Source organism: Epinephelus fuscoguttatus, linkage group LG1 (assembly GCF_011397635.1).
Source record: "Epinephelus fuscoguttatus linkage group LG1, E.fuscoguttatus.final_Chr_v1".
NCBI lineage: Eukaryota > Metazoa > Chordata > Actinopteri > Perciformes > Serranidae > Epinephelus > Epinephelus fuscoguttatus.
Window position 1 is genome coordinate 5,753,539 of NC_064752.1, and position 27,757 is coordinate 5,781,295.

A 27,757-nucleotide genomic window follows, 5' to 3' on the forward strand; every position below is an offset into this window, starting at 1 on the left:
TTTTCGGTGGAGGGAAGGTCATGCATTTTCCTCCAGCCACTCAAGGAGGCTTAAGGAGAAATATCTTTATCTTCGCAGAGGGTCAAAATATAAAAATAGAATAAAATAGATTAAAAATCACAACCCAGCCACCCCCCTATTTCTGATACATAAAGAACAGCCCCTATTAGATAAGGAGCCAACAAACAAGCAACTTTGCTTGTTGTAGAGTTTGGCTGGCGGAGCTGTCAGCTCAGTTAGCAGGACTGCATTCAAAATGTTACTGTAGCACAGCTACAGTATTATCAAGTACAAATATTATTAGCAAAGTTTACTCAGAGCATTAAAAGTATTAAAAGTTGTCCAGAATATTAAAGATGACATACACTGATGGAATGATTGCGTTCACGAGAATGAGACCAATGCTAAGTCACATTGACCTTGACCTTTGACACCTATGACCACCAAAATCTAATCAGTTTGTTGTTGAGTCCAAACCAATGTTTGTGTCAAATATAAAAAATAAAAAAAAATCTCTCATATCAAACTCACAAGCATGACACAGACAAGGTCAGTGTGGCAATTTGATGACATGTTATGTGTGTGACCGACACTGGAGATTTAACAAGTAGCAGTTAGTAGTTAGTGGCTAACTCAAAGAAGAAGAGCAGCAACCATAAATGTCCACAAATTGGGGAAACAATGAGGTCTGCGAGCTTGTTACTCTCCGAGCAGAGGTTGGGATCAGCCGCCATGTAACAGGGATGGTAAATTATGGTTATTGCCATGTTTTGCCAATGTTATCGTTTGTTAAGTGCTGCCAACACATATGTTTTATGTCACACTAGAAGCCAATGCTGCAGTGTTACATGTCACATCCATCACATCTCTTTTGATTCCACAAAGCCGCATGCTTTCTATGATCACACACTGGACGGGAATGATGCCATGATGTTTGGTGTGAATATGCAAAGGAGACATAAAGAAGGGACCTTGTCGTGGCCCCCCTTAGCGCGATCTCTTCTGTCTCTGTCCATCTCTGTCAAACACACGGCAAGCAGCTGTATCATCACTGCTGCTGTGCTCTGGGTTTCCATTATCTGGTTCTTGACCCGGAAAATCTGCTTAAGTCCAACATATTCAAATCTTTGAAGTCATTATGTCCAGTAAAATTATTTCCCTATGGGGATGCGTAAGCCTAACGACATGTCCGAACAACAAGCAAGCCTCTCTGTCCACACTGAATCAGTTAAATATGCACTTCTATTCCATTATTAAAAACGAACTACCTGACCTATCAGCTATGCGCTCATGTAAACAAACCATGTATAGACATCAACTGTGCCGGTATGAGTCTTGTGTGTAGTTTTGTTTTTCCGTTTTTCTATTTTTGTTGTTTCACAAGACAGATTTTGAAAAATCGGAGTAAACTCTTAATCAGTTATCTTAATCAGTCTCTCTTTTTTAATCATAGGGGTTGGTTATGTTTTCTTTGGTAAATGCGAATGACAGGAAACTGAAGCTCCTTTCATGAAAACAAGGAGAGTTCAACCAGCTGTTGTCATGGCATGTGACGCCTCTACTGTACATCATTCCATACTGTCCACATTTTCTAATGTTTGAGTGTTTGTGCCTCTGTCTGTGTGTGTTCGTTTTAGAGCTGAGGAAGGCAGACGAGTGTAAGAGCGAGGAGGCGTGGCAGGAAGGGGAGGAGTCAAGCTCAGAGCTGGAGGACGAGGAGGAGCACAGACAGAACAGCGAAGCTGAAGAGGAGGAAGACGAGGAGGAGGAGGAGGAGGAGGAGGAGGAGGGAGAGCACACGCAGGACGACACTCATGACCACATGCCGGTATTTTGTGTGTGTATATGTATGTGGTCTGGTTCGGCTGCACTTGTGAGGACTCCTGTCAGTGTAGTTCCCTGTGAGGACCTTTGGACGTCCTCACAGTGAAAAACTCATGTAAGAAACAGCCGTGAACAACCTGAGTAAATACTGTACATTGCCATTCCAGTAGACTTAGACTTAGACTAGCGACACTATCGTGAGCCAAAGCAGCCGCAGCCGACACGGGCGCCGCCCTGAAATAAATCAATCAGTCTTCCTGGCATTGATGGAAGCTCATAGCCTTCAGTAAGTAAGTCCAGTTTAGAGCTAACTGAATTAGTCAAAGTCACTTTTCAGCACCACTTCATTCCAGCTTCTCAACAGTGAGAATTTGCCACTATTTCATAAGGATTTGGACAGTTAGCCATATAAAGCAATAAACACTTTATCGACCAGAGGATTAATTAACCCTGTAACTTTCAATTCCACGGGTGCAGTAATCAGGCTGGGAAAGTCTAACTTACTATCCAACTTAACTCTCTGTTCTTAGTTCAACAGTTTGCAAGATGAACTGAATCTTCAGCCATTTTTCAGTTCAGTGGGTCGAACTACACATCTTTTTAATGAATGAATTCTAGGGATTCCATACTTTGAAAAGACTTGCTCTACCCATCACTATAATGGACGTAAAATCCCACAGCAGCTGCGCAGGGAGGAAAACAAACACTGTCCTTTATCTCCTGACTTATTATGTGGGTCTATATTACAGGCAGAATGTTGGTAGGTCAAGAAGTCACTGGCAACTGTTTGCTTGATGGATTCTTTGTGGTGTTTTATGTAAAATAATTCTTTTTAAAATGCAGTACTTGAAAGCTCATAATACCTTCCCATCATAGTTCACAATTTTCCAATATGTTTAATGCTCTGCTGTACAACCCCAGCAGCAGTGTCCCACCGTCTGACACGACACATTGTGAGGACAGAAACAGGGCTCCGCAGAGCACCTTCCACAGCATGCGATCACGCCGTCTGCGGTCATTTTGACTTGACCAGCAAACTTTACTACAAGCTGATTGGCTGTAGAAACAGGTGACAAGCTTTACGTTCTAAAAACCAACTGCCAGTGATTTGACCAGTGGAGCTGCAGGTGACACCATCAGCCAAGTCGAGCTCAGACTGGCCAGTTCACACCACAGCAACTTTTCTCTGAAACTTTTTCCTCTGGCTTCCTTCAAACCTTCGGTCTGATCTGGGCTTTAGATGCTTAGAAGACCAAAAGCTAAAATAGTTGTTTAATGTTGTTGTGTTTTAGTTTGCCAATTTTGTTGCAAACGCCTGGAAGAGAAGGCGAGAAAGTTTGTTTAATGAGCACTTATTGTAGTTTCTTTTTTCACTGCTACATGATAAATGCGTTTGTGAGTGACCTACAAACTTGGTCTTACACAATAATGATCTGATTATATACGATGCTTTTTTCTGCTTTGTCCTTTTTCTTTCCTTTTATTGTTATCTGAAAATTTATAAGCTGGACTCTGGTCCTGGCTTGCACATGGTGTCTTGTAAGCCCATGTTGGCTGGGCATGACGGCTTGCATGACACAATAATAATAATTTAAAAAAAAATCATTTGTTCAACCTGTTGACATGTGAAATGTTACAAACTCATATTCTCTGAGCATTCAACAACTTCCCCAGTCCTCTGTTGCCCCTGCAACTTTTTTCTAACTTGTTGTAGGCAACAAAAAAACAATCAGTTTGAACATTGAAAATCTTGTCTTTGTGCTGTACTCAATTGAAGAAAGGTCAACAAGGCTTTGCAGATCTGTTTTTATTTATGTTTTACACAGGGTCCCAACTTTTTTGCATTGGGGTTGAATTTGTTGTTTGTGGAATATGAAGTATTTTGATGGGCTCTGCTGTCCTACTGTCATAGACTACAGATGACAGATGAACTTGGTTTGACTCTCCAGAGATTCTCAGTAAATACAATTAAAATACTCTGAATTCCAGCCTCTCTCTGTTGCACTTATGTAAGCTAAAATTTCACATGATCATAATCTGAGGCCAATTGCACAGAATATTTGGGTAACTGCAGTACATATGTATGTGTATGTGTTCTGACTCTGGTCTCTTCTCCTGTTATTTTGTGCAGGAGAACAGTCGCCTATCATCAGAGATGGACTCCATTCACCCATGAGAGGTGAGTGTGTCTTTATGAAGTCAGGTTGCTTTTTAACACACCAAACTATGAGACCAGTTTGTCTTTCCTCTTTCCTTGTATCCAAATACAAGCTGAGTCCCCCCCAGCATTCCTCTTTGCCTTTACTGTTATGGCATTAAGTTCAAAACACATTGCAGCTGTGTTCAATTATCTTTTTCCCATCTCAGTTGTCCAAAAGACAAAAGAAAAACATAAAACATGCACAAACATGCACAAACATGCACGTTTAGCAGCTGCCCTTTAAAATGGTCTTTATGCACTGTGAAAGCACCCGCATCTTAGAAACGTGCCAGCACAGTAAAGTGAACCGATATAGAGTAAAGTTTATTGTCCATAAAGAACACTCCATATGACTGAAGCAACCTTATCCATTTGAAGTCCTCCAATAAAAACTTTTGCCTCCTGGCTGATGTAACAAGGTCTCAAAGAGAGCAGAGCAGTGATGTCAGTCCAGATTGATATCAGACAGGTTTGAAATAGTCTGAAGTCATGCTTTCATATCAGACAGAAATCAGCCTCGACTTCACATAATTTTAACTTAACTTCAATGATGGAAACATATAAAATTAATGCTTTGTATCAGTCATAGTCAATATTTTAAAACTTTGATAAAGAAGCAGATAGATCGAACTGAGATTTTGACGTATTTAGCCAGGGATGAATTGCTGAGAGACAAGTTTTCTCTTTCAGGACACACTAACATACCGTCCAGTACAACCACTGACCTGCTGGCCACTGAGCAGCAGTGCTAAGCTGAAAACACACCGGCATGCGTCACATGCCACCTCTAGCACACACTGGACACGTCACAGTGCAGCTTGTCAACAGATGACCATGCAAAGTTATACCTTTACTGAGAGATCAGTACTTCCTCCACCTTTCCATTAGTTTAAAATTATGTGTCGAGAGCCTCTAATTACAGTTGATTTCTCACTGATCTCCAGAGTTATGATTTGCCAGGCAAAATCTTTTTGGCCACTGTCTTAATAATGATGGGATTGAGGGTCGTTAAGCTCGGGATATTTCTTGACCCCAACAATGAGTCTCTCATCATCCATTCTTTGTGACACACGAGACACAGCAACAGAGTTTTCTTTATGCATCCATGGTGAGGAGGGGAGTCAAGCTGCTGTAGGAGCAGAGAAAAAGAGCTGCTATGGGAGCTGGTGTGTACAAGCAGAGAGCTAGTGTTCTAAAAATGCATTTAATTCTGGGGACGGCGAGGCTGGAAATAGGACAGAGGCGTTAAGTGCAGAGTTGGGTAAGGGTTACTTTAAAAGTAATGAAAGTACTTTACCGCATTACTTTTTTAAGACGTAACCAGTTACTTTACTGCGTAACTCCCTGAGTAAAGTAACTCAGTTACTTTAAAAGTACTTCCAATGTTACTCCCTGAGAAAAGTAACTCAAGCACTTTTAAAGTACTTTTGAGTATTCTACATTTCCTACTGGGCAATGGACCACAGGGCACTAAGCCTACATTTTTTTGTCTCTAAAATTAAAGTTATGGACCACTTGCTCTTCACTGAGATCCAATTCTCCCATCACAGCCGTCACTTTGACCAGTAGAAACACACAATGATCTGCTGCCGTAGACAACTGTATGACAACAACACCCCAGCGTTTTTAATATTTCCTCTAGGGATGTTACCACACAGAGTAAAAGGGGGAAATGATGGTGTGAAACAGCAGAGGCACTTTGTCAACCCGCTGAGTTAACGTTAGTGTCATTAGCATCAAGCTAGCAAACAATGTTACATCCTCACGGTCGGACATAAAGTAATAACATTAACAAATAGCGGCGGGGCTTTTACTCACCACAACTGCAGAGGCTCCCAGCTTCATTTGAAACAAACTACATTATAGACGGTCCGTTATTTATTAATCCCTCTGTGTGTTTATATATTTACTTTTTATCCGCTCCGTTGTCTTCGTAAAGTTAACACAACATGTCGTCATTTCAAACTCAACACTTCCTGATTTTCTTTCACATTAAAAGCCCCTTATAACCTCGGCTAGAGAATCCCTCCATTTTCTAAATAGGCTTTTATTGCGAAACATTTGTCAGAACTTCCTGTGGAAGATACAGTAGCTTGAATGTTTGCGTATGGTGCTTCAAATGAAGTTCCTGCCATCTGCTGACGCTTTTAGGTGACTACAACATGTCGGCTGGCACATGAACACACACAGTGACTAAAATAATAGTAAAAGTAATGAAAATAGGACAAGAATAACCTGATGACATCACACACGCCGTGAAAGATGACCAGGGATTATTGGTGTGGACCATGGTGTAGTGTGTCATGTCTGTCGGCCAAGTCTCAGCACGATTTTATGAATCCACAATCGTGTAATGTGACATAGTGACTTTCAGAACGGGCAGAAAAGTCGTGTAGTGTGTACCAGGCATAATGCAAGTCCTGAGTCTGACCTGTCTGTCAGCGAGTCCACTTCCACCTTTTTTTTAGACTCTACCGTAGACAACGGCAGCATTTCTCTGACCACGTAGCGAGCCACAAGCTCCGTGGCTTCTTTCAGACTGATAGGTTTAACGTTATCTCCGTTATTAGAACCAAACGACAGCCGTTGCTGTTTCGGAGCTGAAGGACCAGCTTCTAAAAGTAACAGAAGTAACTGATGTCTTGTAGAAAACTCTTGTACTCAAGTATTTGATTACTCAAACAGCAAACTAATGCGTTAGGTTAGTCATTACTGCAAAAACTAATCAAAGTACTCTACCCAACTCTGGTTAAGTGCCACAAGGCAGTGCATCCAGGAACGCCGATGCGTGTCTTGCCGCCCCCGGTGTGAGGTGTATTTCTTGATGCACGGTGTTTGCCCTGCTGTGTTTTGGCCTTTAATTTTGGCAGCTAATTTAGATTTAGTCTTAGTCTTAAGACAAAAAGGCTTATAAGTTTACATCACATTTTAGTCATTTTTATCCTTCTTAGTTTTGGTCTTGCCTAATTTTAGTCGATGAAAAGTCATGGTATTTTAGTTACCTTTTAGTCAAAATGTTTTCTACTTTTAAACTAAGATAACAGGTTGTATCATGGGTTGAAATTTAATTTCAACATACTTCCAACAACTACAAATAATTTCAACACGTCTACAAACTTGCAGCAGAATGTTTGCTCAAAACTCAAATCTCAAACTCTGAGACCATAGATAACTAATTTGAGACAACTAGGATTTGTACCCAGACTCACTATAAACTCTGACTTAGAAACATCACTGTTAAGAAGAGCAAAAATAACTTTCAACTCATTTTGTCTTCAACTTTTAATGTTGTTTAAAACATCAAAGGGTTAGAATTGAAAACATCTAATAACTAATTTATGGTGAAGGGAGGGTAATGCATTTTCCCCCAGTCACTCAGGGAGCCTCAAGGTAAATTATTTTCAGACAAAGACAAAGAAAACAAAGTGACACTACAGCCACCCGCCTTTTCTGATAAATAATGAACAGTCCCTTAGCATTTATTAATCGAACAATGTGTCGCTGCTTTTCAGTGATGTAAGGAAATTTCCTATATGTCCTAATTTCTTACGGAAAGAAAACATACTTATACACACACACACACACACATACATACACACAACCTGATATTCAGAATTTGGCTGGAAGAACATTCACAACACAAAGTCAAAGGTCTGGTTTTGATTGAGCTCAGATCGTCTACAGCTGACACTGTGTGAGTTCCTCTTCATTATCATCATGTCATGTTTTGTATTACTCAGATTTAGTTGTTGTGTGTGAAGCTGAGGAACAAGCTTGTTAGATTTCCATTCACCCCAAATTTTTATTTCATGCTCTTACTGAGTTTGGAAGATGGATGTTTTGTTGCTGTTGTTTTCATGAGTAAAAAAAAGATTTCTTGATTAAAGACAACTTTGTTACTGTTGAATCTTTCATATGTTAGGCTATTTATAATGATTTCAGCACAACAACTGAAAACTCTCCTTGACTGAACAGACAGAGCAGTCTCAGCAGAGGAAACCACAAATTGTCAGCAAAAAAACATTAACAAACTTTTCCTGAGGTCTTTTGTTTTGAGGTCTTTGGGTGAATACCTGCACACTAACCACAAGCCTGATTTGATGAGGATCCCTAAGGGGACAAAACTTGTCTTTTTGAATCAACTCTGGCCCGTCTTTCAACATTTAAAAGAAATCTGACATCTGGATTTAAATGCGGACAAGGAGTCTGTTTCCCTGAAACTGGCAGGAAACTTATCAACTAAACAAACCCGCTGATTTTTATGTAAGGTCTTAAACACAAGCACAAAGTTATATTTTTGTAATTGACCCCACCGGCTTGTGTTTGATTTAGTGCACAGATATCAGTGGGAAGGGGGCCCTCTGTGTTTATGAACCAGGACCTTATCAGTGTCTCTCCATATACCTGAACATCTAAGCTAAACAAAGAGGCAAATTGCTTTGGCAAGAAACTTAAAAAAAAACAAACTTGGCCTCTTCGTTGCTGCTCAGCATACCAAGGTCCTCCGCAACGGTGGATTTAAGTCCAGTTCATGAACTTGAGCACACCACTCAAGATTAAACCAAATAAGCTGTTTTCATATTGCTCCCTGAAGTCAAATTCATTTTTTACTGTCTGAGGTTGAGGCCGTTCTGAGAATTCCTGCTGCTTTTATAGAGCAGGACGCCATAGCTTTCTTGGGCTTATATTATTTCAAGACTGTGCTGCAAAGTATGATGCCTTTATTAAGCTTTTACATGTAAAACACAAGGTCAAGTTTGTCGTTGGAAAGAAATTGTGAGTATTTGGCAATAAATGAGTTGTTTTGATTTTCATTGATGTTTCAAGTTCAGTTCCTTAATGAACTTGTGTCAAGTATAGGTGACACACAAAACAAGGTATATAGTGTGCCAGTGGAGGAGCTCAGACAGGTGGGGGGGGGGGCAGGCTGTGGGGGGCTTTATAGGCAATTAGGAGGAGTTTGAAGTGGATATGCTGGGGGATAGGGGGCCAGTGGAGGTTATGAAGGGCGGGGGGTGATGTGGTCACAGGTGCAGGAGTGTGTGAGAAGAGGAGCAGCTGAATTCTGGATGTATTGTATTTTCTCGAGTGTTTTGTCTGACAAGCCATAGAGGAGACTGTTGCAACAGTCGAGTCTGGAAGTGATGAATGCGTGAGTGAGAGCCTCTGCAGCTGAAAAGGAGAGCGACGGATGGTGATGGCTGATGTTTCTGAGATGGAAGAAGGCTTTTTTGGTGATGTGTTTGATGTGTTGGTCAAAGGAGAGGGATTGGGGTTACGGACATGGGGGTAGGTGAGTCAGTGATGCAGTTGGTGAGGGTAGAGTGAGTGCCAGGAGTGATGGCTTTGGTGGAGATGTGGAGCTGAGTGTCGTCAGTGAAGCAGTGGAACTGAAGTTCATGACGGCGGGTTATGAGACCAAAGGGGAGAATGAAGAAGAGGAAGAGGACGGGGCCGAGAACTGAACCTTGGGGAACATCTTGGCAGAGGGGAGCATGATGCTGATGTACTGATATCTGTCGGAGAAGTAGGATTTGAGCCAGAAGAGTGATGTTGAGAGCCGTTTCAAGGCGAGAGAGAAGGATGAAGTGGTTGATGATGTCAAATGCTGCACTCACGTCAAGTAGGATGAGGATGTTGAGTTTGCCAGTCTCAGAGGAGAGGAGAAGGTCATTTTTGACTTTATATAATGCACATATAAAGTAAATATGTGACATACAAGCGCTGATGAATCAGACACAATTTGATGAGCAAAAACATGATATTTGTAATCAATAACTAATATTCGGTCTTGAAAACAACCCCTTACTTGACAATGTCACCTCACAAACTTTGAGGGAAGAGAAATGAGTTGGAGGAAATCACACAAGGGTCAAAGGAGTTTGAAAAGGCGGGTACCTTAAAAAAAATAGAGCCCCACAACGAGGACAATGGCGTCTTGCTAGCTAGCAGAAAAGAACTGAGTCTGGAGACGAGCTACTCTGTGAAATGTTTTCTATCTCTAAAGATCTCCACAACTTCAAAAGAAAAATACACATAGCTATTTTCCGAGCTGAGGTTACAGTGACACTCCAAGGTCAACGCCAGGCTGTCACCGCAGGAGTGCATTTCAGATGGGGACGCAAGCGACAGTGTAACTAATGAGGCCCTGCTATGTCTGCTGGAAGACCATCACAAGCAGTGGGAAAACGTGACCGATCTGGAAAGCAGATCCAGAAGAAACAACATTTGGATGTACAGTGTGCCTGACAACTCTGAGGGCGACTCGATGATTCAGTTTTCAGAAAACCTGCCAAACTTGCCTGCCCTGACCCAACAGTATGTTCTTCCAATTCAGTGCACTCAGAGCTCTGACACAGACACCAGGACTCGATGCTACTCCAAGGTCCATCGTTATACACTTTCTGGATTTTGACATCAAAGAAACCATCTTGGGAGAAGAAAGTTCAGACAAATAACAAGCAGATATTCTCGGACTGTGATTATGCCTATGAGGTGATATAGAATTACAAAAAGAAAGACATTCGCTGCCAAACTCCCATCACAGTGTTAAGCTTCTAGGACTTTGAGGTCAACTTTAGTCTGCAGAGTCATGACCACTTTTGGTATTTACACAGAGATTTTATTGGCAAGAAATTTCCAAAAGACGACACCACTATGGAAAAAGGATATTCTTGATATTTTTCCAAAAAGCCTGTAAAGACGAGTAATATCTTAATAATGTTATTTTCTTCAAAGTGGAGAACATGCTTTGATTATTGAATCAAGATGGGAAGCAGAGGGTAATTTCACAGTAACACTGGAACAGGATGTGCAGACAGTAACAGTTAATGACAAGGTTTCCCTCCTGGAAAAAAATCAGCCGGAAAAATGTTACTTGATTCCTCTGGCAGAAGACTAACAACTCTAATTGTGCTGCCTGTTGGAGGTCCAACGGAAAACACATTTTATGAGATTGTCTCCTCTGTGGCTCTAAATTGGAGCCAAAGTGGGGCCGCCAAGTAAGGGCAGTTGATCCACTCGTCACTCTTTTCAAACATTTTCAGGCATGTTGATCTCTGATGTGCTTTCTTCTGAAAGTTATCTTAACATCAGCTTAGCATAAATCAGAATCTTTTATATACCAATTCATGCCTTATTATAGGCTACCAATTGATTAAGGGGGTGCATGTCTTTGGACTGTGGGGCTGTCCGGACTAAATATGGAGCGTGGATTGGTGGCTGGAAAGGTGCCATTCCACCTCCTGGGCACTGCTGAGGTACCCTTGAGCAAGGGGCCTGTCCATGAGCAGCCCCCTCACTCTGACATCTCTCCATTTAATGCATGTATAGGTCCTGTTTGTGCATGTGTGTGTCTTTCAGGCCTGTGTATATCAGACAACAGAGTGAAGACATTGAATTTTCACTTTGGGATTAATAAAGTATACATGGAAAAAGTTATTTTTATAAAAGTTACCTACTGAATTAGGTTGTGAGATGTCCTCATATGTATTTTGTCATTTTATAAATAAGAAACTTTACCTTTTTTTTAATACAAGACACTCATTTATTGACAGTTAATGAAACAGAAAAGTAAAAACACAGATATAAACCTTCCCTGATCAGTAGATCTAAAAGCTTCAAAGAACTGAGGTTGGAATTGGAGTAACTCTACGGTTATAAATATCAGGTGATCTCCTGGTTTCATCTGTAGAGATTGCTTATTGAAAACAGGGATGTCATGTGAATCTGTGTCTGCTTCTCTTTCTTCCCTCCCTTGTCCGAATTTCCCTCTTTGTGACTCATCTACGGTGAAATATGGAGTCAACCAGAGCCTCACTGAGCAGACTGTCTGCTTTTAATTCAAAGTCTTTACAGGAAGAGGGGCCCACAGCAGTTTATGCAATAAGCGCACACTCCTTTACAGAAATGTATATTAGAGCAAATGTAATGTTCACGATACATATTAATGCCATGAGAGGATTTAGAGATAAACTAAGAATTGGATGCTAGCTTTATGTGTATGTCAGGTGAAAACTGAACCCCCAGTTTAGGAGGAGAGATCAGTGGTTACGGTCATGTAAAGTCAGTATATAAATATTTTGAATGTTTCATTCTATCAGCTGTACTCTGATAAGACACTGTCTGTGGAACAGTCAGGTTTTTCTTGTCCCTGCACCTGTTCAGCAAAGTGGTAACTTCTAGGAAGGTTTCATTGTCAGCTGCACCCAGCAGTTTTAGTGTTAACTCTTTCCTGCGCCCTCCACTACTCACCTGCTTGGAGCAAGTCAGAAGTAAGCTATAAATATGTGTTCTGATATTATTATTGCTTTGATCGATGGAGGCGCCCTCAAAGACCTCTCAAAATTACACAAAACCCTTTAATGCAATTTCTCTCTGTGTGTCAGTGTGTAGTCAGGGCCTGCTGTGCACTGAAATACAATCATTTAAATGCTTTTTGAAACGTTGCTTACATAAAATCTACACATCTTTTGCTTTTTATACAAATTTTAATCATACTCACATTTTTAGTCTGACAAGCCGCCGCACAGCAGGAGCAACTCCTGTGGAGTTTAAAGGAGAGATTTACTTTCTTCAAACGTTTCCCCTCAATTAAATTAAAGACAAAAGGCTGGATGGATGCGGCGCAGCGTCCTGTCTGTTTAGCAAAGTGATGAATTATCTTCACTGTTTCAAGTTCTTTTCTCACTAATCTTTTTAGGAGCAGAAACAGATCTTGAACGTAAGATCTTAAGGAGTCTGCGATCAGTTTTGTGTTGCACTCTAAAGCATTATATTGTACTTTGGGCCGGATCTACTAAAGGTTTGCATGTGTGCACAAACTGATTTACTAACAGTGCACACTAAGGGTTGCGTCTTTCTAAAGGTGCAAAATAGCATGTCTGCATCCCGTTAGTACGTTTGCTGCAGTGAACATGCAATATGGGGCGCTTACACACAATTGTGCATGTGCTGAGAGGAGAAAATGTAAATATATTAATTTAGCACACACAAAGTGATTTATCAAACCTGAAAGCAATTTTGCAAATAGAAACTGCGTCTATATTTAACATGTGTCAAAGGGAGGTACAAATGGTTTGTATGCGTAATTGCGCACACATGGCTGCGGTTGTTGTTGCAAGAAGGAGACATCGAAACGATGAAAGAAGACGCAGAGTACACATTTTTCACCCTCATGTGAAGCAAGCAACATGGGCTAACGCCGACCAAACATTATTATCAAACAAAGTACTCAGCCTCATTAACGTCTAATTATGTTAAGCCACGCAAAATCATATTAAAGACACATTGTTTCAGTCACAAAATATATTAGGCTATAGCTCTAACATTTATTGCGGCAAAAAAACAAAACTAAACAGTTCTTCATCGTATAGCCTATTTTACACAAAATGAATATTCACACCCAATATAAGAGCACTTAAACGTGACAGCTGAGTGTATTATTTGTGTTTCCTTATACGGAGGTGGAACTTGCCCGCCGTGCACACCTCTCCTCCCTCATTGGTCCCTGGCTGTTGGTCAGAGGCATCTCATCTACTGTGCCCCCATCTGTTTTATTTGCAGACGTTTTATTATACGCCAATTTTTCTTTTGTTCTTCTTCTGATACCTTGATATCTTCTTTTCACTTCATCCACTGTTCGCATCGTTTTACCACCAGCATTTACTTTTCACAGATTTCTTCCCATACAGCGTTCCTTTGTGAGACAGTCAGGTTTCTTTGCTGTAGCTCATTTAAGTGTTTAGTGGCCTCATCTGCCAACACCTATTGTTCCACAGGGTCGAATTTCACTTTGCGCTTTCTCTCCAAACTCACCATGCTGCAAACCATAAAACACGCAAAACCCTCATTTAAATAGGGTGTCTCCAACACGTTTGCACCTGTTGTCATTTACGCAATCACTCTTAGTAAATCACCCGCAAACCGCGGTTCAGCCCCACACGCAAAATTCTAGATTGCGCAGGCGAATTAGTATACGCAAATTGGGATCTTAGTAGATCCAGCCCTTTGTGTCACCAACCGTCTCCTCTCCTTCCTGCACACAGTTCCTGTAGATTTGTGTTCTGTTTGTTCTGTTCTGTTGTCCATAGTTTCTACTCTTTATTTACGGGTCTACTGCAGAACTGCATTGGCACCGTTTGGCACATTTGGCACGCGTAATGGAAACACAACCTCATTTGATTAACAAAACTAATGAGTTCACACCCCTCTCAGCCAACCACAAGCAGCCACGGCATCAGATAGGGAGTATATATTCAGCATCTGTCATCTTAGAAAAGTCAAAAGAAAAGAAACAGAGTGAGACTGCGAGAGAGAAAGAGAGAGAGCGCGTGTGCACGAGAGAAACACAACATTGATTTACAATTGTGGTGACCTCCTCCCAGGCTACCTTTGCATCATCAGCCCGTGGAGGTCTGCTCGCAGTTCCGTATATTCGGACACTGTGAGCAGACCTCCCGGACCAAAACATCAGTTTCCTCCTGGGAGAAGTTTGGTCATCTGACGCTGCTGCTCTCTTCTGCCATGGTGAATTGAGTAAACTCTCATTACGCCTTCGCGCGGTGCATTTAAGGGCGAGGAGAGGGGCTCATTTGATTGGTGTGATGTGTGTAAAGCCCACTCCACACCTTCTCTCCTCCCTCTTTCCGACTTGCGGAGGTAGGAGGGACGGAGGTGGGATAGAGGAGTAGCTGCACCAGTGCGCACGGTGTGCCAAACTTGCAAAATCCGCCTGGCCACACCCAGTTGGCGAAGCGCAGGTGCGCTACGCTCCCGCCTCGCCAGTCTGCGAAACTAGAGCCCAGTATCTCAGAACATCTTAAGGGAATTTCATCAAATTTGGCGTAGACCACTTGAACTCAAGAATGTCCTGATTAGAATTTGCAGGTCAAAGGTCAAGATCACTGTGACCTCACAAACATGTTTTAGGCCATAGAATTCATGATGAAATTTCATGTCTAATGTCTAATAGAATAAAATGATGAAGTGATGACGTTCTATATCCAAAAGATTATGGTCAAGGTCACTGTGATATCATAATGTTCTGCAAAAAAAACCTTTCTGACCATTATTTAACATCATATCTCAGGAACAGAAGGGGAGACATTTGGTCAGACACTGAACTGGTGACACTATACTGATTGTATAGATCTTCTGTGCTGCCAGGAGGAGATATTTTCACAGAGATCGATGTAAACTGTGATTGCAACTTGACACAAGCTGGCCAATCATAATCACTGGACCGGCTCAGACTAGGTATCACAATAACACAGCTGTGCTCTACTGACTCTCACACAGTGGCTTCAGATTTCCTTCATTTTCAGGCTGGTTTTGTGGATTTGGAGCTAAATGTTGTGCCTGGGGCACGTCGTGTATTAATGATACTGGTTACCTGGAGAGGTTGGAAAAAGATATACGTTTCTTCCCTGTTCCAAAACCAGACCCTGAAAAGTGTAGGGTTAGCTAGCTAGCTACTGAAGATATAGCCTACTGAATGTATACACATGCTGCTTTTGCTTTTTAATGATTATAACAGTGAAACAAAGACCGACCCTGCTGTACAGGAACCAGTGAAGAGAAGCAGGGAAACTTTGCTCATATTCAACCAGCTGTGTTTCATCACAGTGTGTGCACAGATGAACCCTGTTTGACTTCCCCTGGAGATCCCTGGCTGTCTGGCGATGGAGGTCTGGGTGCTGGCAGCTGCACGGGGGTGAAGCCACACACTGTGATGCCATACAGCTGGTTCAATATCAGTAAAGTTTCCCTTTATATTCATTGTCTTGTGTGGCGATCAGCAGTGATGTGGTGGTTCACTTTTACACTGTGATCTGTAGCCTATAGTTCGGCTTTAGCTTCTAACTATCTTTGTCTTTTTAACCTGTTGTTGCTGCTGAGTCAGTTTGACATCGTGGATATATCCTTCAAACACAGACTGTAGACCCCTCTGTCTGCTTCTCTCTGGAATCACTCTTTCATTTTTACAACAAATATGATAATATTTCTTCAGGGAGTGCAGTTAGTTACAGTGTGGGCTCCATGCTTAGTCTGACAGCTTGTTGGACCATCACAAAGGGGCGGGGCTTAGCCAAAGGTCAATTGGCATGTTTCTAGATGATTCTGATAATCCATGGTTTCTGGTTGTGGAATGATTTTACTGTAGTTTCGGAACAGTTGCTTCTGTTGTTTAACAAATTAAATCCACCACAGACTCAGTGAATCCATGTCATCTGTGACATTGTTGGCATGTCATGGTTTGTTTACATATCTTGACATTAACAAGATGGCCATGGGGGCACACCTGCTGAACACAAGCAGCATTGCTCTGTAGCTGGCTCGGAACGGCGTAAAGTAGTGATCCAAAGTATTATTCTCCTTGTGGCACAGCAAGAGCAGGAGCAAGAAACCACCCCACGTTCCCACCATCATATCCTTATTCACAGCAAATATATAGCACACAACTCCTTCTCTAACCACAGTCCACTGCCCTGTCAGATCACCATCTAGGATAAGGTTCACCTGGTTGAATGCTGTCCGGTATATCAGGATTTAGCCAAGTCTCCATGAAACCAAGGATATTACAGTCACTGATATTGAGTTGGAAAGTGATGCGTCATGGAGGTCATCCACTTTGTTATCCAACGCTCAGGAATGGCTAGCAGGATGTTAGTGTGGCAGAAAATTCCCCATTCTAGTGTTCAAGTTAAGTTTAAGTTTATTTCCTTCATTAATCCCCCTGAGGGGAAATTCAGTGTTTTCACTCTTGCTTGTCAATTACACACAGGTCCGAAACACACACACGCACAAACAGGACCTATACATGCACAAAGTGGAGAGATGTCAGAGTGAGGGGGTTGCCCTAGGTCAGGCGCTCTGAGCGGTTGGGGGGTTCGGTGCCTTGCTCAAGGGCACCTCGGCAGTGCCCAGGAGGCAAACTGGCACCTCTCCAGCCACTGGTCCACGCTCCATATTTTGGTCCGGACGGGGACTCGACAGACGACCCTCCGGTTCCCAACCCAAGTCCCTATGGACTGAGCTACTGCTGCCCTGCAGTTAATGTTTGATTCCTCCACGCTTTCCATGATGCCTCCGATGTAGATATGGATGCAGAGATGGAAGATAAGATGCTTGTTTGTCAGTTTGGTCTGGATTGTGGCTGATGCCCATCTTCACCCTCTTTTTCTGGATGTTTAAATTTGAAAACCTCGACCGTGCCAGCCAGTAGAGCCATGGGAGAGGAGGGTGAGTCGATTTCCTCATCCCGATGACCAACCTATAGCCACACGCCACCACCGTGTCAACGCCAACCACAGAAAGCACCACCAAGGCTTGCAAAATAGACCTAAGAGCTTAAATTTAACTGAACTTAGCAGAGCTGAGGCGAATGGAAATGTCAACGCTTACCACACACACTTGCATTTCCTATTTGATGCACCAAAGGGAAGGAACATGGTGGACGTGTAAAGCCTGTGTGAAGGTAACAGTTACATAACATTGGTCTTTATAGTTATGCTTTTGTCCAACATCAGTTCCACACATTTTTAGCATGAGTGGAATTCAGCCCTTCACGCTGGCATTAAACTGCTCAGGTGAAGCACAACTTGGAAAAAGTATAAAATTTCAGCCAAAGAATGAATTCCACCCGAAGTTTTATGTGAAGGGTGAAACTGATTTAAAGCGCATGACAAGCAGCAAAAAAAAATTAAAAAATAAAAATAAATACATCACAAGAGGGAAACTGCTCGCCTCGGACCACCTGCTTCAAACAGGTATTTTAATCTCTGCACAAAGTTCCACGTGTGAGAATGCCAGCGGGAGTGTGTTTCTGCACTGGTCGGTATTCGAGACAAGGTACTTTGTCCTCCAGCAGAGGAGGCAACATCATCACAAAGACTGATAACCCTCAGTGCAAAAACACTGATGATGACCTCCAGTAATTTTTGATATAGTCTGTTATATTTATATTTTCCAGCTTCTTCTCTTTTGTCCACACTTGCATATCAAAGCCTGTATATGTAGAGGGTGCATATCACAGCCTACTCAGATGTCACATCTAATAAGCACCAAGTCCGTCATACTGTTCATGCAGAGGCAGTTATTTTAACCTATAAGCATGAAAACAGGCAGTTTTCAAGGAACCAACAGAATCTCTGTTTGACATTACTGTAACTGAGACAGTCTGATAAACCATGTTCCAATCCAAGATTCTTTTCTGTGGAAAAATTCTTCTTCTGTAGAGCACAATTATGTTCCAAACACAAACAAATATTATAGTGGTGGATTTCTACTGAAATGTACTCGTAAATTATTAGCAAAAAAAAAAATTTAAAAAAAAATTATCACAATACTTGCATGTGTTTTTTTTACTGTCCGTACCAATGGACGAAGACTCCTAACGCAGAAACTCCCTAATAGTAAAAGTGACAATAAATGGTCTTAACAGACCTTTTTTCAACAAAAAACATATTTTTTTATGAATGCTTAACTAATATCTGTGTATAAAGTGTTGCTGTAAAACACATATATTTTATATTTTATTCATCATTGCGACTCAAAATATCCTCAATTTCTGAAGTATCTCCAGAAAACGATATGTTGAAACTTTTCTATAAAGATGAATGTTTTACCAAGGCTACTATATCCAATGCAGATATTACCAAATTATGGTCCAGCTACGTTTTTGAAATCACTACCTAGTTTGATTTGTAACCTTGTGTGGAAGGATAAGCGCCCAGACTTAAACTGTAGAAACTGCAGGTACCAGTGGACAGAGGGGGGTTAGCATTGTCAGATATAATGTACTATCACTGGGCATCACAGATTAAATATCAAAATGGAACTCATTTTCATCGTTCAAACAGCACAGTGGACAGATCTGTAATATACCGTCTAGTGTCAACAATCAAAGGTAAAATACCAGATCTTCCCCTGCAAGCCGCTTTGCAACCTGCCTCCTTTTTATGTTGTGTCTGACTTATCAATGTCATTTCTGTTTGTCATTGGTCTTTGCTGCTGTTCTCTTAGGCTTTCTATGTAGGCACATGGAAGGGCAGGGAGATTTTCTCTCTCTGCCTCAGGCTTTCCTCGTATGTGTGCTTAAGGGCAGTGAGATGTGCTCTTTCCGCCTTAAGGTTTTCCACGTAGGCACATGGAAGGGCAGAGAGGTGTGTTCTCTCCACTTTAGGCTTTTTGCGTAGGCTGAGGAAAGGCAGAGAGGCCCCAGAACAGAGCCATACCGCCAAATATAATACTGCAAATGGAAATAAAGTTTTCTTTTGACTAAAGTGTTCCTTACTGAAATGTTTTCTTTCTAGAATTTGTTCTTACACACACTCATGCGCACGTTTTTTTGCTGAAATATTTGTGCAGAATGATCGGTTAATGTGTTTCCTTTAATTTCACAGTTGTAAAATATTACAGTATTTAGAGTATTTATATCACAGAATTAATATCACTAAAAATTAGATATTTCCTCTCTTTAGGTATAATTTTGTCATATGGATTACTGTTAATTATTATGTTGATCTGTTCTTTACACACGACATCTATGACACATCTGTCTGTCCTGGAAAAATTGTGATTTGTGATATTTGGCTTTAAAATTAAAATTAAATTGAAAATTGAATTGAAAGGAATGGATTAAAAATGACCTAAATTCTACCTTTCTGAACTGGGGAAGAAAAACAAAGAATGCAAGACCGCTCTCAACCATACCATTTATAAATAATGTAATGTCACTACAGGGAATGACAGGTAAATTTAATGTTAGAAATACTCTTAAACATGAATCAAGTGCGTATAGGCATTTTTGGGATTATGAGTCAGTATTCTGTATGGCACTTATTTTATGTAATCCTGATCTTGTTCAGATGTGGGTTTTAAATCATGAAAAGATTCTGGTATCTCTCAAAATACAAGATCTCTTCTCAGATGGGACTCTTAAATCTTTCTCACAACCAAGAATTGAATTCAGTCTCCCTTAAACACATTTTTTTTCTCTCGCTATTTATATCTTAGGATATAAATAGGATATATATCTTAGGATATAAATAGCAACATCAATTGCACGTCTGCCCGTCCTGGAAGAAGGATCCCTCCTCAGTTGCTCTTCCTGAGGTTTCTACCGTTTTTTTTCCCCCGTTAAAGGTTTTTTTTGGGGGAGTTTTTCCTTATCCGCTGTGAGGGTCCAAAGGACAGAGGGATGTTGTATGATGTAAAGCCCTGTGAGGTAAATTGTGATTTGTGATATTGGGCTTTAGAAATAAAACTGATTGATTGATTGATTGATTGATTGATTGATATATCCAGTCCATACCAATATATAAAAATGGTTTGAACATTAATCAACCTGAAAAGATATTACTGAAAGCTTTTTCTTAAAAGAGGAAAATTCTTAGTTTTATAATTATGAACAAATGTTGGTTTAAATCCCTATCACCAGTAAAATGTGCTGGAGTGAAGATTTTGGGTCCTATCTGGATGATGAGATGTGGAGAAAAATGTTGTTAAATGCAAAGAAAATGACACATTCTGACAAATCCTGAGACCCAATATAAGATTATTCACAGACTGCATGTAACCCCATCTGTGAATATGATCCTTCCTGCTCACCATTAGGTCGTAAATGTTAAAATAGCTTTGGCACTCACAATCATCTCATGTCAGTCCAAAGAGAGATTAAGAAAATATTTGGGATTGATATACCTCTAAATCCACATCATTTCGTACTGGGATTAGATTTCAGCTATGAACACAGTCAGGTACAGATACATTCTTAAAATAGCTTTGTATGCTGCACGCATTACTGTTTGCGGTGTGTAAAGCTTATGTCTTGCCATTGGAGAGATTATCACATGTGCTGAGAGGAACTCTGGAGGCTTTTGTGAAAGACTGGGCTTCAATATCCATAAACTTTAAAGAAGAGTTGTCCAGAGTCAGAAGTATGGGGATATCAAATAAAACACAATGAAGTATATGAAAGTCAACACTGGTTGTGAGTACAGCTATTGATGATTTTTGTTTGTTTGCTTCTTCTTAATTTTATTTCCGTGTGTTTGTGTTTGTTCTTACTTTGTGGTTACTGTTAGGTTTGCCTAAGTTGTGAATTCTCGTATTGTATCATCCTACTATAGTTTAAAAGAAAATCCCCGGAGACTAATATTCTGTGTACATCAATACAATGTATTAAAAGCTGACTGTATCATTAGAAAAATCAAATTAGATCAGTATTTCGCTGTTGAAATACTATTAACCTATTTATGTTGCGGTGACACTCAGATCCATGGATGGATATTTTTGAAAAAAATCCTGAGTAAAAGCTGTAAATCTTTCAAATGATTTTAAATACGTTTAAATACAAATTATGTACTTCAGAAGACAGTCAACAGGCTGAAACGTACCTTGCGCTCCCTCCTTGCCTTACAGTCAGCCACACTTGTTAAAAAAATGGGTGCAGCTCCACTGCAGTCAGTGACAGTAATCATAGATCTGGACACCCTAGAAAAGTTTTGTTCATTGGAATGGATGAGGGATCTGAGCAGGTTAAAGCTGTACTTATTTTTGCCTTGCCACTAGGGGGCGGTGAAACCATTATATGTCATATTATCACCGACTGAAGTTGATATGGCGAATGTGTCAGCACATAGGGACCTTATAACAGAATCCCCCTAGATCTGAAATCCTAGCTTATCTCAGTTCACAGTGATATTTGTTTTTTGGAATTACAGAATAATTTTTCCTGACTGCATTCAGGAAAAAATCTTATCCTGTCATAGGATAGGCATTTAGCTGTTACAGAACCAACCTAATTTGGAGATTTCCCAAGTAAGGAACCTTAAAAGTTGCCGGCAGTCAGCATGGTGAATTAAATTGTTTACTCTCAGTCTTTAAACTACACTCCCGTTTTCACCGGAAATGTACAGTTTGCATACAGTCTCTTTCAAAATAAAGTCAACAAGACAGTACAGCACTGCGAATTGACAACAAACAACAACAACAAACACACTTGGTTGAGTTGAGGTAAAAAGAACATTGTTGGACCTATCCACCACCCATCCCGCCCACCCAACTCAAATATCTGCTGCAGTAGCTCAGTCCATAGGGGCTTGAGTTGGGAACCGGAGGGTCACCTGTTCGAGTCCCCGTCCAGACCACATATGGAGCGTGGACTGGTAGCTGGAGAGGTGCCAGTTCACCTCCTGGGCACTGCCAAGGTGGTCCTTGAGCAAGGCACCGAATCCCCAACTGCTCAGGGCGCCTGACCAAGGCAGCCCCCTCACTCTGACATCTCTCCACTGCGTGTTAATGACAACGGAGTGTATGAATTTCCCCTCAGGGGGATTGATAAAGTATGTAAATGAAAAAAAAAAAAAAATTAAATTAACTTTCATTGTTGTCCCGTTGTGTTTCCCCCTGACACCGGTGGCACCAGTAAATAATAATGGCAACCAGCCGCATATTATGCTGACGTGAAAGGACATCTTTTTTTATTGGTGTCTGACGCTGGACGTCACTGGTCAAGTGCTGGTTTTCAACGACTGGAGTTTCAACAAGACCAGGTTGTCTATAGCTGCTGCTAGAGGCCACAAAATATCCTTTCATGTCATAGGAATAGATCATTTCGGCGAGCGATTTGTGTACGCCGCCATCTTGCGGCGGCACCATTGCTGCGGTGACATGTGTCAGTCATCAATTCATTATGCTGTCATTGTGAACTGACTCTCTACAGTGACAGCACCATGAATAGCTGGAGTGATGATGTTAGACAGTGGCCTCCAGTAACTGATGAAGGTATCTTAAATGAGTACCGCTATTAATTTAGAAATTAATCATTTGTTTGAGCGATAAGCAGGAAAGATTAGAGTAATAGGGAGATAACAGACTGTATCATTAAACACTGTGTAATATAACGTTAGCATACGTTATGTGTGCTGACGTTAGCAAGCTAGCAGCATGACATTTAATCATTATGGACAGGCTACGTGACTAAAAACAACAACAACACGTGTTGATGTTTTGTTTTAGGTATTCAAGAATATTTTATTGATCGCCTGGCCTCCGATGACAAGAAAAACGGCAATTACAGGTCTCTGATTGAGGGTCAAAATTACCTGAGCTCCGGATGGGTCGGGCAAATTTTACACCACCTTTTAGATGACCATCACATCATATTGAAGGCGATCGCCTTCAATATGATGTGATGGTCACGTAGCCTGTCCATAATGATTAAATGTCACGCTGCTAGCTTGCTGACGTCAGCACACATAACGTATGCTAATGTTATATTACACAGTGTTTAATGATACAGTCTATTATCTCCCTATTACTCTAATCTTTCCTGCTTATCGCTCAAACAAATGATTAATCTCTATATTAATATCGGTACTCATTTAAGATACCTTCATCAGTTACCGGAGGCCAGAGAGTAAGTTCACACTGACAGCATTATGAATTGATGACTGACACATGTCACCATAGCAATGGCGCCGCCGCAAGATGGCAGCATACACAAATCGCTCGCCGAATTCGTCTATAGTTTACCACTGTATGTAAAACCTGCCACGGTATGAACAGTGGTTATACAAGCCTCAAAACCAGCCACAACTCAGCCCTGAGCAAGAGAGAAAATGAACTGCAGTGTTTCCAGCTCCACCTTTTAGTACTGGAACAGGGTGCTGGGTACCCCAACAGAAGGGTGTTGAAAAATGGGGACAGTTCTGTTGGTACCATCCACAACTTTTCACAATGGAAATGGAAAAATAACTGTTCTAAAGTGTGCCGAACTGAACTGAACCGGACTGCTTGGTGGAAAGGAGGCTGCAGCGTTCGCAGGCTGCAGTTGTTGGTGAAAGCTGCAGCGCCTCCCAGATGACATAATGTGCATGAGACAGCAGGCAGGTCAGATTTTTCCGATTATGTGTTTGTGATACAGCAGTTAAAGAGATGGCTGAGGGCAGCCTTTGATCTTGGTACATGCACCGCATTATCATTTTGCCTGTCTGACCATCATAGACGTCACTGTGCATGTTGAGCATCTGTGATACTGTTTTGGCAAATTGATGAGGTGAGGGGAATAAAGTACTGTCAGCATGGCTGTCATAATAAATAAATATGTCACCCAAATGCAGCAGTATGGCTCTTCTCTGTGCTTTGTAGTACAGTTTTGTAAGAAGTGCTCGGATCCTTCTCCTTAGTAAAAGTAACAATACCACAGGGTAAAATAGCTCAGGTACAAGTAAAAAAACTGTACTTCTGTAAAAGTAAATGTATAACCAGCAATATGTTCTTATTCTCATAAAGAAAAGTACTCACTACGCAATATTTTTTTGTCTCATGCCCACAAGATAATAATTTGTACACACAATGACCCATAACAAGATAAGTGGTTATGGAAAATAAATGATAAGATATAAAAATAAAAAAAAACATGCTTTCAGGGGCTCACCTGTTAGTTTTATATTTGGGCAATTTATAATATCATCAATATAATGAGTCCATGTTGACCTCATGTAAATCCCAGCAGAGGTTAAACAACTCCAAACCGAGCAGATCAAATCAGCAACATACCGTAACTGAAAACACCTGTGAAGCCTTTAATATGAAACATTGATTCATTCATTTTTATTTATTCTGGTGTCATGCCTTTGGCCCATCCCACATGCCATTATAAACAGCTTCCTTTTTTTTTACAGCCATCCAAACCCGGACATTGCATATACAAAACAAAACACGTGGAAAAGAAACACAAGCAAACCACAATACAAAAAGAACATTCCAAATTAACTGTTCACAAAAGGAACCATGGAACATTCACAGGCCATCTAAATAAAGAGCTCCTGTTCTCCTCTCCATGGCCTTCTCCAAATAACTAGCTAATCCACAGTATATGTCTCGAGTGTGAAAACAGTTGACAATAAAAAAGACAGTAGGAAACAAAATGGAACTCATTTTCATCGTTCAAACAGCACAGTGGACAGATCTGTAATTTACCGTCTAGTGTCAACAATCAAAGGTAAAATATGAGATCTGCAAGCTGCTTTGCAAACTGCCTCCAACCCAGCTCCTCCTTTTCATGCTGTGTCTGACTTATCAATGTCATTTGTGTTTGTCATTGATGCTGCTCTGTTCTGTTCCCGGTGGGTCTTTGCTGCTGCTCTCTCAAGGGCAGGGAGGTTTGCTCTCTCTGCCTCAGGCTTTCCATGTAGGCACATGGAAGGGCATATAAGTTTGTTCTCTCTGCCTTAAGGCTTTTCATGTAGACGCATTGAAGGAGGTTTGCTCTCTCTGCCTCAGGCTTTCCTTGTATGTGTGCTTAAGGGCAGTGAGATGTGCTCTTTCTGCCTTAAGGCTTTCCATGTAGGCACATGGAAGGGCAGAGAGGTTTGCTCTCTCTGCCTCAGGCTTTCCTCATATGTGCGCTTAAAGGCAGTGAGATGTGCTCTTTCTGTCTTAAGGCTTTCCATGTAGGCATATGGAAGGGCAGAGAGGTGTGTTCTCTCCACTTTAGGCTTTTTGCGTAGGCCGAGGAAAGGCAGAGAGGTCCCAGAACAGAGCCATACCGCCAAATATAATACTGCAAATGGAAGTAAAGTTTTCTTTGACAGAAGTGTTCCTTACTGAAATGTTTTCTTTCTAGAAGTTGTTCTTACACACACTCATTAACACTCTTGAGCACATTTTTTTTTTCTGAAATGTTTATGCAGAATAATTGGTTAATGTGTTTCCTTTAATTCCACAGTTGTAAAATATTACAGTATTTATATTACAATAATATTTTTGTAATTTATGATTAGTTATTATTTTGCAAAAAGCATCATGGCCTGTTAGAATAAACACAGCACTGACTCTTCATTTCACACCAGTTACATTAATGGGAACCAAGCTATCTAATAACTGGTGATTGATCACACCAGAAAGTAACACTGGTGGGTGGGACAAAAACTGATGAAGCAGCATTTCCAGTAATTTATTATATTAATAGGCGTACTTGCAGAAACATTGTGTGAGTCCACCCCCACCCCACCCCCGGTTCTCTCCAGACACACATGCACACAGCTTGAACAGCACCACAGCACTCGTCTCTGTCCTCAGTCCTACTGGGCTGCTGTAATGCATACAGTCTGCTGTTTGCGGCCCGGGTGGTTGATTAACACCTATTTTTAGCATCTGATGCATCTTTTGGTGTTTATATCCACTCTTGACGCTACTTAATATGACAGCTCTATTGGCGTTCACTGTCAGCAGAAGCACCACCACTTCAAAACTGACTTGGAGTTTAGAGTCTGGTCCTCCACCCTCCTCAGACTTCTGTTTTTTCTCGACCTTTCTTCTTCTTCAGTCTCCTTGTGTGCACACAGTTTTGTAGTTTCATGCCCTTCTATAGGGATTTACAGGGTGTTTACCTGCGCTTATTAGGATCAACTGACACGCATCTTTAATTTAGAACAATGGTATTCATCATGATAAGAACACAGGTTCAGACTATTCTGCTGTTTAAGAAAACGTGAATCTGACGTGGACTTTTCTGAGGACTTTTTTTAAGAACAAATTTCTGAAAAAATTTATTAAGATATTGATGATTGGGGCCAATGTGAACGTATCTTTAGACCAAGAATCAATACATTGTTTATCCCAGAAAAATATTTCCCTTGTCAACCCATTTTCATCCATATCATGTAACCCAATCCATTACTGGGCTGTACATATACACATATACTATAACATAACAACAATGACATGATAACAAAGCATCATATTTATTCATATTCATCATCATAATCATATATCTTAAATGTAAAATCAAAGTGGAAACTATAGCAGTTATTTGATGCTTTTTTAAATGTTTTTACTTTTCTTACTTTTTAATGTTACTTTGTGATTATTGAAAATTAAAAAAAAATCATAAATTAAATAAATTAAAAATTATTCTTATGAGTGCTGAGTAGCAGAATCAGCTGTCATTAAAAATGTATTGCCTAGATTGGAGAAATAGTGTAGGAGATATAGTTTACCTTGACATGTTTTGACTGTCACTTCAGTCCCCTTAAAAACTCATTGTCTGAAAAAAAGAAACTTTCTTTCTACACTGAATCTAATTTGAGTAGACAAAATGAACCCATTTACACTATTACTTGGAGAAATAGTTGAATGTATGTATTTATGTTAACAGAGGTGGAATGTAACTAAGAATATTTTCCAAATTCAAGTATGAACAGAATGCTAGCCTTTTTTTAGTTTCTTTGTTTTGTTTTTGTTATTACACCTATTATTTTTTCAACTCATATATATACCCCATATATTTAGGCCTGGGGCTGTTTATAGAACATTCAGGGTGGAACCCCTGGACGCCTAGGCTTAACTATGCCACTGCAAAAAATATATTACAAGCACGAACACTGGATTTTCTTCATTGTGCCATTAATAACGATTTACTTTATTTATACAGCAATTTTCTGAAGGAAAAAAAAAACAGCAGGAAAAAAACAGAAACAATAAAACAATGATCATAAAATGATGGAGGGGAATAACATTAAGCTTAATAAAGTATAAGTAAAGGAGGGATGATAAAACCTAGCAACATATTAGAATTTCATAAATGCTTTTCTGTAACTGGGAGGTTTAAGAAGGGATGTAAAAGATGCCATAATGATTTAGCATGTCTGATTTCAATAGGCAGAGTGTTTCACAGTCTAGCGGCTTTAACAGCAAAGGCCTAGTCACCCCTGGTCACTTTTT

General features: G+C 40.6%; 1 protein-coding gene across 3 annotated transcripts in view; it reads left to right on the forward strand.

Moving 5' to 3' along the window:
* raly (RALY heterogeneous nuclear ribonucleoprotein) overlaps positions 1-27,757 on the forward strand; it is a 210,711-nt gene that overhangs the window by 174,405 nt on the left and 8,549 nt on the right. For all 3 annotated transcript variants that reach the window (XM_049590224.1, XM_049590215.1, XM_049590211.1), the window contains 2 exons: positions 1,638-1,828; positions 3,956-4,003. In XM_049590224.1, the coding sequence (XP_049446181.1) occupies positions 1,638-1,828; positions 3,956-4,000 (236 nt within the window). In that variant the 3' untranslated portion in view covers positions 4,001-4,003. The remainder of the gene's footprint in view (positions 1-1,637; positions 1,829-3,955; positions 4,004-27,757) is intronic.